Below are 10799 nucleotides of genomic sequence, written 5' to 3'. Positions count from 1 at the left end.
AGTGGGGGCCTCAAGACAAGCCACAGGAGGAGAGGCAGCAGGATGGGGCATTGATTGGGACAACGAAGGACAGAAGCCCTCTCCCCAGTCCCAGCTGCTGGCCTTGGCTCTGTCCTGGGGAGCTGATTACAGGCTTTTGGTGGGTGGATGGAACAGGCTGTTCTGCAGGGGTTAGAGAGCAAGGTCCCGTTGGGAGGGATAGGCTATGGGGAGGGGTTCAACATCAGAAGGGCCAAGCTGGTCCCCTGTGTGCTCCTCAGGGCTGCTGGAAAGATGGAGAGTGACAGAGAAAGTGACAAAGTTATGCAGGAAGGGAGGAAAAGAGAGCAGGAGAGAGAGACAAAGAGATCTCTCAGCCCAGGAAAAGCTGCCTGCTTTGGTGAAGGGTTACTCTAAGCTTGAGCAAGACCAGTTTTTCAGTTCAGACTCTCTGCCTTAGTTTTCATTCTTGATAAAACATGGTCATAAGGCCTCCTGGACACCTGGCTGGCACCCAGTAGGTGGTGAGCAAATAGTCACCTTTGTTCTGGGTCTCCCAGTCTCTGCCCAGCTCAAGGGGGCCCTAATGTGAGAGAGGCAGAACTGGTCAGTACCCCCAGCCCCTGGGTCCAGCCTTGAGCAAGTGTGGGGTTCCCTCTCTGAGCCCCAGTTTCCTCATGGGTACATTAATAACAACAAGATTCTGGAAGTCCCTGGTCTCCGTTGGCTAAATGCCACTCCCCAACACCCTGTGAAATTATTAGTTCTCAGTTTACCTATTTCACTTCTTTTAAAAGGTTAATAATAAAGACTCCTTAGCCAGTGGTCTACCTGAGGGAAGTGCATCCAAAGCCCTGGCCCATTGAGAGAGACCCTTACTGCGTCCATCTTAGCCTATCAATAACCAAAGTTGTGGCTGCGCCAGCCCCTATGTTTCTTATTGTGATTACAAGACACAATAAGTACCAGGGAACGTTGAAAAAAAATAAAAGTTGATTTCTTTTAGCATCTGTAAATGACACAGCGTACTTGAGGCCACACAGTGAGGTGGGGGTAGAGAGAACGTGCTCAAGTCTGGGGTTCTGCTTTGATTGGCATTGAGGATTGGAGGCCTTGGGTTTTGCAGACTCATCCTTTATTGGTAGATTTAAAACGTGAGAGTGGTAATTTAAAGAGTGAAAGAGAAAAAGCAAGTGGCCCAAATGATCAGTTACAAAATCAACCAAGATCTCTAAAACATAGAAAGCCTCATGGGGGAAGGTCGCCTGGCACTCATCCTGTTGCTGGGCAAACATATGTTTTTGGAAATTGCTATCAGTGAGGTGGTTGCCTCCATAATCAAAGCTTAATTAAGTCATTATGAAAACAGCATCAGGCTTACACTGAACTGGCCCTGACCCTGCCCTCGACCCTCTCCTTGGGCCCTCTCACGTGCTTCCTCCTTCTTCCAAGGTCCCCAGCTGCGGCGGGCTGAGAGCCTATAAGGGGGATGCCCTTTGGGTTCCAGCACCTTCTGCCACCATGGACCCCCGCCATTTCCCCTGGGCACTGGTGCTGCTGGGCTCTGCCCTGGGACTAGCGCTGGGCCGCGCCCCCACCCTGGAGGTGCCAGAGAAGCTGTGTGGCCACCACTTTGTTCGAGCACTGGTGCGAGTGTGTGGGGGCCCACGCTGGTCCCCCGAGACCAGGAGGCCAGTGGCTGGCAGCGACCGTGAGTGGGGCAGGCTGGAACTGTGTTCCTGGGTCTCTAAGTGGGACGGGTGCACAGGGAGCAGGTGGGCGTCCAGGCCGCGGGCGTTTTGCCAGGGATCCACCTGCCAGCTGCATGCTGTGTGCAAGTACATAGAGGATGCCTTCCCTGCCCTGTAGGAACCCATGCAAGACCTAGCGCAAGGAGGCAGTCTTGCTGCCTTTACCGTTTCGGTACATTGATCTTCATGCAGTTTTGCATTAATTTGGATTTTTTAAAGTACTGCATTAAAATAGATTGATTTTGATTGTTGAGTTTTGGTGCTCCCTTAAATTGTGCTCCGGGAGGCCAGTGCTCTCTCTCCTCCTCCCTGGTGCCGAGGGGACGAAACAGGTTTGTGTGCACATATGTCACACGTGTGTCCTGCATTCATGCATCTGTGTGACCTTGGTGCAGATAGGTGTGCAGAGGCAAGCATGGCAGGTGAGGGGGGACTGGGAGAGGGTTTGAGGGCATGTACCTATGTTTGCTCATCCGGGGATGTGTGTATGTGTCCATGTGAACCCACTGTGTACATATTCATGCACATGAAAATGGCATATGTCACTTTTGCTGTCGTCTGCTCTGTGAAGTGTCCATGTGTCCATGTGAGAGGTGGCACATGGGAATGTGCACTGCTAAGGACTTGAGTGTGGGTGTGGATTAAGAGTGCACACACCTAGGCCCTGGCTGGTTGGCTCAGTGGTAGAGTGTCGGCCTGGCGTGCAGAAGTCCCAGGTTCGATTCCCGGCCAGGGCACACAGGAGAAGCGCCCATCTGCTTCTCCACCCCTCCCCCTCTCCTTCCTCTCTGTCTCTCTCTTCCCCTCCTGCAGCCAAGGCTCCATTGGAGCAAAGTTTGCCCGGGTGCTGAGGATGGCTCTGTGGCCTCTGCCTCAGGCGCTAGAATGGCTCTGATTGCGGCAGAGTGACACCCCGGATGGGCAGAGCATCGCCCCCTGGTGGGCATGCTGGATGGATCCCGGTCGGGCGCATGCGGGAGTCTGTCTGACTGCCTCCCCGTTTCCAACTTCAGAAAAATACAAAAAAAAAAAAAAATTAATTAAAAAAAAAAAGTGCACACACCTGGGCTGACCTGTGGTGGCGCAGTGGATAAATTGTCAACCTGGAATGCTGAGGTCACCAGTTCGAAACCCCACTCTTGCCTGGTCAAGGCACGTATGGGAGTTTATGCTTTCTGCTCCTTCCCCCTTCTCTCTCTCTCTCTTTCTCTTCTCCAAAATGAATAAATAAAATCTAAAAATAAATAAATAAATAAAATTTTTAAAAAGTGTACACACCTGGATGGGTGATTAAATGTGCCCAGTATACAGTAGGCACTCAATAAGTACTCACTTTATGTGTGAATGAAGAGTGTTTGGTGGGGCATTCAGTGGGATGTGAGCATGTAGGGGTGGGCTCACAGAATGGGGGTATTCTGGGGTCCCCCATCTATGCTGAACTCTATCTCCAGGTGAGCTGCTGCAATGGCTGGAAGGACGACATCTCCTCCATGATCTGGTGGCCAACGGGGACCCCATGCTGGTACTTGACCCACAGCTCCTGCCCCAGGCCTCTCATCATCACCATCACCGCCGGGCAACTGCCACCAACCCTGCCCGCCACTGCTGCCTCAGTGGCTGCACATGGCAAGACCTGCTGACCTTTTGTCCCCACTGAGCCCTCCTGGGGTATGGCCTGGAGGAGCCAAAGACAGAAGGTCTGGTCTGGTGTACTCCTGACGCCACACAGCAGCATCAAACCCATATCTAGGAGGACACTGTTGGTTACCTCCTGGGACAGGAACTCACCACCTATCCCAGGTCATTTGTCTTTTGTGGAGCCAACTTGGGGAAAAAAACCCACACTCTTGCTTGGAGGACCCTTGGTTTTGTGGCAACACCAGATACTAAGGGCCAAATGTCTCACCTCCAGGGAGCCCCAGGCACCATCGTCACCTTCTCTGCATTTGTGACACCTTGTCTTGTCTCCCCAGTAGTAAATAAATAAAACTCCTGCAGAATTCAAAGCAGCTTTTTGCATTTTCTCAAGAAAAAGGGATAAGCTTGGTAAACCCTTGTGTTGGCTTGGCCCCTGGCACTCACGGACTCACCACTTCTAGGAGCTTGATAACAATTTGAGTTATCACAATACAAAGTGGAGAAACTGAGGCCTAGGGAGATGGCTGCTTGCCAAGGTCAGACAGGGAGGGAATGGTCAAATGCAGGATTCAGATCCAAGTTAAGACCCCTTGAAGGGCCTTAATGTTGTTTAATGCCACTTAATGGTGCACATACACACACACAAATATCTGAACAAGTCACAGTGGATGCTTATTGATCCAACTTTGACTATACTTTTCACTTGCATCCTCCCTTCATCTTGAGATGGGACTTGTGCCTGACCAGGCGGTGGCACAGTGGATGGAGCGTCGGACTGGGATGCGGAAGACCCAGGTTTGAGATCCCGAGGTCGCCAGCTTGAGCGCAGGCTCATCTGGTCTGAGCAAAAGCTCACCAGCTTGGATCCAAGGTCGCTGGCTTGAGCAAGGGGTCACTCGGTCTGCTGAAGGCCCGCAGTCAAGGCACATATGAGAAAGCAATCAATGAACAACTAAGGTGTTGCAACAAAAAACTAATAATTGATGCTTCTCATCTCACTCTGTTCCTGTCTGTCTGTCCCTCTCTCTGACTCTCTCTCTCTCTGTAAAAAACAAACAAACAAACAACAACAACAATAACAAGATGGGACTTGTATGATATAACCTCCTTCCTATAAGGTGGGCCCATATCTGCTGACCCTTCCCATGGGGCTGGGAAAGAGTATAGGGCAAGGTGTGCAGCACACCTATAGGTAACAATAAATGCTTAAAGAAGGAAGAGGAGGCAGGACAGAGGACACCAGAGCCACAGTCCTAGTGCGAAGAAGTGAGCCAGGGAGGAGAGGAGGTTGGGTGGTGTTGGGAGACTTGCCAGAAGCAGGAGGCTGAGGTGGACACAGTGTCCCATGCATACAGGAGCAGACTCATCTTGTGCCCCTCTCTCCTGTGCCTGCCCTCAAGCTGGCAGTGAGAACCAGTCTTGGGGGTTTACGCTGAGGGCAACTGGGAGCCATGGCGTATGAACAGGGATGGGGTAAAGTCAGATTGTCATGATCAAGACTCCTGCAGCCTTACTTTGTCTTCTGGTGTATATTTTCTACTGGAAATGAGACTTTTACAAATCAATGTAGATTAGTTTGAGTTAAAACTTATTAAAAAAAAGGAAAGAAATCCAGTTCTTCACAAAACATTTTATTCCATGAGGACCCACTTCCCAGCCTGCACTCTGCTGCCTGAGGTGCCCCTGCCTCTACCCCAGTGCCTATGAGGCCCAGATCCCAGGCACCCATTCAGGGACAGCAGGGCTGGGTTCATCAGTTTGCTAGGATCTCCCTAATCAGACACACAAGGTGGGGCCAATCCTGGATCCCCACAGCTCAGGGCCACCCAGGAACCTGAACCTCCTCCTTCTCTGGGTACTGGGGTGTGTGTGTGTGTGTGTATTGGCCTTGGGCCCAGGGAAGACTTGCTAGTTCCAATATGGTTCCCTGAGTTCTTGAGGATCCCTAGGTGTGGGGGCTAGGTCCTGCCTGGGACTCCAGACACCGAGTCTGCATGGTCTAACTTACAGAGTTCTCAAACTTGCGGCCCGTGGGCCGCATGCGGCCTGCCGAACAATTTTTTGCGGCCCGCAGACTAATCCACGAACTACAGTTTCTGGTCGTTTTGTGACACTGAAAGGTGTTGCGTAACAGTTGCCTTTTGTAGACCTAGTGCGGCCGCCTAACGGCTGTGATCTTGCTCTGTGGCCCACATGCTGAGTTGAGTTTGAGACCCCTGGCAGCTGCCTCCTTCCTCAGCCCAATGTTCCCACCATTAGAGCCCTTAATACTATAGGCAGGAAGGGGGCTTCTCTGGCCTTCCTACCATCTGAGGGGTCCAAGACCATCTGAGGGAGTCCTGGCGTGGTAGCTCAGTTCTTTACAGCATTGTTCCAATATGGCAAAATTGTGGGTTTGATCCCTGGTCAGGACACATACAAGAATCAACCAAGGAGTACATAAACAAGTGGAACAACAAATTAGTGCTTTCTTATTTCTCTCTCTCCCTCCTATCTCTCTTGAAATCAATAAATACAAATTTTTAAAAAAGAAAAAAAAAGACCCAGAAGGGGTCAGTAACTAAACCCCTTTCCCTGGCTGAAAAATGCTTCTTGCTTTAGCTGCATGTGAACATAGGAATTTCCAATTGGTCTTTTTTTTTTTTTTTTTTTTTTTTTTTTTTTTTTTTTTTTTGTATTTTTCTGAAGCTGGAAACGGGGAGGCAGTCAGACAGACTCCCGCATGCGCCCGACTGGGATCCACCCGGCACGCCCACCAGGGGGCGATGCTCTGCCCATCTGGGGCGTCGCTCTGTCACGACCAGAGCCACTCTAGCTCCTGGGGTGGGCCATCTTTTGCTCCAATGGAGCCTTGGATGCGGGAGGGGAAGAGAGAGACAGAGAGGAAGGAAAGGGGGAGGGGTGGAGAAGCAGATGGGCGCTTCTCCTGTGTGCCCTGGCCGGGAATCGAACCTGGGACTCCTGCACGCCAGGCCGACACTCTACCACTGGGCCAACCGGCCAGGGCCCCCAATTGGTCTTGAACCATGGCCAGAACTCACCTACGATTAAATCACTGCAGGTCCACTGCTAATGAGAAGATGGCCATTGGTTAGGGTTCAGCCCATGATCAAGGCTGGAGTTGGGATATGGGACATTGACTCAAATGGGCTGGAAGCAGCAGCAGCAGCTGGAAGCCTAGTAGAAGTGCTTTTGTCAGTAGCTGCTGCAGAAAGAGATAGGCCCTCCAGTGAGAGTCTAGGGAGGATGATGGACATGGTCTAAGCAGCACTGGGGGAAGTTTTGAAGGATATGTTGGTATTTGCCACAAAATATTCACTCCTCAAACCCTCCTTGGCAATCCCCTGTGTTCTAGGAGGACAAAGGTCTCAGCTTCCAGGGAGGAAGATGTTACTTACCCCTTTCTATGGGGGAGTGGAGACAGGAGCTTAGAGGCTAGGGGCCCTGACACCAACTCAGAAGGTCTGCATCTGCTTGCCACAGATGAGGTTGGGCCGGCTTAGTGAATCCCACATGAGCAACATCTCATATGGTAAGAAGCGGTGCACCAGCAGCAGCTCCCGGTAGAAGCAGGGGTCAAAAGAGGACAAACGAGCTGAGGGAGCCCAAATGCCAGCGGTGCGGATACCAGTGTGCAAGCTGGGCTTCAGGCCCTCCTGCTTCAGGCACATGCCCAGAAAGACCTCATCGATGGGGAAGAGGTCTTGGGTGTGAGCAGCCCGGCGCAGGGCAGCAGCCGGGAAGCGAGACAGCAGGAAGCCACCACCTCCACAGTAGGGAGGGCAGTGCTCATCCTGTGTCACTATCTTTGGCACATAGTACTTGCTCCAGGAGACACGGATGGGGCCCACATTGTGGATCAGGTGCCCCACAAAGAGGTGGTGGTCAGGGTTGTGGCCCTGCAGGTAGGAGACCATGTTGTCTGTGTGTGCAAAGACATCATCATCCCTGTTGATGCATTGGTGCACCGAGTTTCCTGCCACTGTAGGAGGAGCATCTGCAGGTGGGTGGACAGAGCATGTGGGCTTAAGGGGTAGGACGATCAGCCTCAGGTCCCTGTTGGTCCCCCCAGCCCATTGAGCCCAGGTGTGGATATGTCCCCCAGTCAACTGAGCCTGGGATCAAGGCCCTCAGCAACCAACCATTCCTCTCTGTGCCTCAGAGTCCAACTTCCCATTCATGCATTATTTCTCGGCCTGTTTGCAGGATTATTGGAGATTTAGAGATGATGTTTTGTAAAGTGCCAAGAATGTTGTCTCATTTACACTTATTGCTGTTCCTTCCCACTCTGTCCGGCCGAACACTGCTGTTATATAATTACTTGTGTGGTTGTCATTGCACATCTACCTCCTCCGCCAGACTCTGGGCTCCCCCTGGGTGGGGCCTGTGTCTCCTACCTGTGTCATGTTCCCAGCATCCATCGTGGGCTTAATGCCTCATAGGGACTAGACTCACTTTTGTCATTGATATTTACCATGTGCTTTGGTGTTTTGCGCTAAGAATGTGGCATGTTAAAGGGTCCTGGCTCTCTGCTTGCTTTGGCTTCAGTTTCTCCATAATAACCTTTGCTACCTGCCAGGTACTGTTCTCAGGGCCTGCCCTGCTTTTTGAATCTCTAATGCAAACAGAGGAGGCAGGCATGGTCTTTAATCCCATTCACAGATGAGGAAATGGAGGCTGTCCAGAGTCCGTGCCTTAAGCAAGGTCAGATAACACAAAAGTAGCCCCTTGAGGTCTTGAACCTAGACCTGTCAGTACCTACTAGAAGCAGGCACCCCACTGGGTCTCTACGCAGCTTGCTTTACCTACCCCTCGACCTGGATGGGTCTTAGGAGCCTCCAATTTCTCCTCTGCTTGTGGATTTTCTCTGCCTCTCACAGGTTCTTGTCCATCAAAAACATCTTTATCGAGTACTCACCTCATAGACTGGGCCTCATGAGAAGACAGAACCAGACCAAATAAGCAGAATGTGTTCTGTTCAGGGCCCCCCTCCCCCACCCTATTGCCAATGTTATGTGAGCACCTGGAATTGGTCTAGGTGCCTTCTAAATATCTTCTCATGGAATCCTTCACCCTCAGAGATGGGTGAATTCAATTAACATCCAGCTCCCTGATGAGGAAGCTGAGGCACAGAGAGGTGAACCATCATCAAGGGCAACACAGAGACTGAATTTCAACCTAGGTCATCAGGCCCCTATAGTCAGGCCTGTGACCTCTGTCCAGCCTACGTTTTCTCCCTTCTTCCCCTAGAGAAAAAGGACTTCAGACCCCATAAAGACAGTAGAAGGAGGTGGGGTGGGGTGAGGGGGGGGGGTCTGCTGGTCCCCTTGGGACCCTCAGAAGAGATAGTGGAGATCTAGGCAGGAAGGACAGGTGGCCTTGATCGGGTAATTCCCCGCCAACCCACCTGCTTGAGCCTGAGATTGAAGAAGGAGTCATGGAAGTCCCACTGTAGGATGTCACCATGAACCCTCGCCTCCATCGCCAGCAGCTGGTTGACCTTTTGGGCCTCCTGCGGTTCTGGGGCTGTCCCCACCAGGAGAAGACGGCGCAGGTGGACGCCCCGCACCTTCCGTTGGTGGCCCCAAGTGCGCCGCACAATCTCCCGGCGCTCGTAATTGCGGGGTGACGACTTGATGACCAGGGGCAGAAAGACCAGCTGGGTGCACTTGCTCAGGGGCACGTCCTGCAGCAGCGGGAAGTCGCGGCAGTGTTTGTGCATCAGGAAGTTGCGCACATGCGGTGGCTGCCGTGTGAAGTCTGGCAGCTTGGTCACTGAAGTGCTTGCCAGGCAGGGGGTGGGGGAGGGGAGGGTGGGTGGAGGGGGCCAGGTCAGAGACGTGGGGGTGCCCAGCAGCTCTTTCAGGCCCCTGCAGGGTGGTGGTGACATGTACACACTAAGGAAGAGGAGAGTGAAGGTACAGAGGACCATAGCCAAGCCCACCGTTGTCCACAAGGACCAGGGACACCTCATCCTGGTCTCCTGGGTTTGGGATTGGTCCAAGGGGTTGGCTCCTGGGGAGAATAACACTCACTGAAGAGCCCAGATGGACCAAGCATTTTTCCTTAGCCACCTGTGGACCCCAACAGCTTGTTGCAGCATACAGATGCTCAGGTTGGTAACATATTGAAATTCACCCCCAGCTAGTCCCCTACATCCCACCTCCTCCAGCACCCCACCCAGGCTGACTCTGACAGATATTTACAAAGGAAACTGAGGCACGGAAATGCCAACCAGAGCCCCCAACCCCATATCCAACCTGGTCCTCCTTATGTCCCTGCCCAGGAGCCTTCCAGAAAGAGGCAGAGAACCCCCTTTTTATCAGCCAAAAGTTGCTGGGGTCCTGCCTGCTTTCCTTCTCACCTGCCCCTTAGGAAGCTCTGAGATATAGGATTCTAATAAAACCATCACCCATTCTTATTTTTTATGATCCTATGACTTGAGCATGGCCCCTGGCTCCTTCTAGACTCCTCAGGCCCAGCATGTATCAAACAGAGCTATCTTCTTTGGCAAACTCCTATTCCTCCTTTAAACTCACCTCAAAGAAGCTATTTTCTAGGAAGCTCCCTTTGACCTCTCAGGAAGAATCCTGGTTCCCTGTCTGGTACCTCTAGCCCTATCTCCCACTCTGGCTCAGTCTTGATCCCATAGGTATGTCTGTGTCTGGCTTTCCCTTCCCAAGACTGGGGATCCAGGTATCAACCAGCATGAGGCAGACACATAGGGGAAGCAGGGAGTGTTTGAATGAATACATTTATGAATAATATTTTTATTAAGTTTCTCTCTTGCAAACTCTTATTCAAACTTTAGAACCCCAGCTCTAATGTCTTTTCCTCCTGGAAGCTTTCCCTCCTCATATCTAGGCAGAGCCCTTGTTCTCTCTTCTAGATCCCTTTCCCAGGCTTCCCTGGACTCCCTTGATGTCCTTTTGTCTCTGAAGGTGGTGTCTGTGCTGTTTTTAGCTTTAAATTTGAGGATCTATTTTTCCAGTGAACCATGAAGGGTTGGAGTAGGCACAAGACAGGATTTACTCATTCAGCAAACACTTATAGGCTAACCCCAGAGGAGTGAAGACTCTGGAGCCCAACTTCTGGATTTAAATACCGACTCCATCACTTCCTGGCTGTGTGCCTTATACACCCCGGGCCTCGGTCTCCTCAGCTATAAAGGGGGCATGTGAACAGTTCCCAACTCACAGGGCTGTGCAGGTGTGAAGGAAGCTCTCAGCACCAGGCATTCAATGAGTGCTGAATGAATGTGTGAATCTCAGCACTTACCTTAGCCTGCCTCAGGATGTCCGTGCTGGTCTGGGGTCACCTCGTTCTCCCCACTGGGGCCTGGAACAGTGTGGGGTAACCAGGGGTTCTGGTGGACTCCTCCTGCCCCAAGTAACCCCACCCAGCTATTGCCTGGGAGCAAGCAAGGAAGAG

General features: G+C 51.8%; 2 protein-coding genes across 2 annotated transcripts; one reads left to right on the top strand and one right to left on the bottom strand.

Annotated features, from left to right (window-relative positions):
- The first annotated feature begins 1500 nt into the window (after nucleotides 1-1500).
- On the top strand, nucleotides 1501-3387 carry INSL3 (insulin like 3). Its single transcript, XM_066361072.1, has 2 exons — nucleotides 1501-1690; nucleotides 3182-3387. The coding sequence occupies exons 1-2, from the start codon at nucleotides 1501-1503 to the stop codon at nucleotides 3385-3387; spliced, it is 396 nt and encodes a 131-aa protein (XP_066217169.1).
- A 3436-nt stretch (nucleotides 3388-6823) lies between these two features.
- Nucleotides 6824-9342, bottom strand: B3GNT3 (UDP-GlcNAc:betaGal beta-1,3-N-acetylglucosaminyltransferase 3). Its single transcript, XM_066361071.1, is given in 3 exon segments — nucleotides 6824-7323; nucleotides 7326-7365; nucleotides 8776-9342. Coding segments are annotated over 3 exon segments (1107 nt in total).
- Nucleotides 9343-10799: the final 1457 nt, after the last annotated feature.

The sequence above is a fragment of the Saccopteryx leptura genome, chromosome 1 (assembly GCF_036850995.1).
Source record: "Saccopteryx leptura isolate mSacLep1 chromosome 1, mSacLep1_pri_phased_curated, whole genome shotgun sequence".
NCBI lineage: Eukaryota > Metazoa > Chordata > Mammalia > Chiroptera > Emballonuridae > Saccopteryx > Saccopteryx leptura.
This window is presented reverse-complemented; position numbering and strand designations above follow the sequence as displayed.

What these genes read in the sequence shown, in the direction of transcription:
- INSL3 (XM_066361072.1), top strand. Translation starts at nt 1,501, where the DNA reads ATGGACCCCCGCCATTTCCCCTGGGCACTGGTGCTGCTGGGCTCTGCC. An exon ending in GCCAGTGGCTGGCAGCGACC is followed by an intron (nt 1,691 to 3,181) that starts GTGAGTGGGGCA and finishes CTCTATCTCCAG; the next exon opens with GTGAGCTGCTGCAATGGCTG.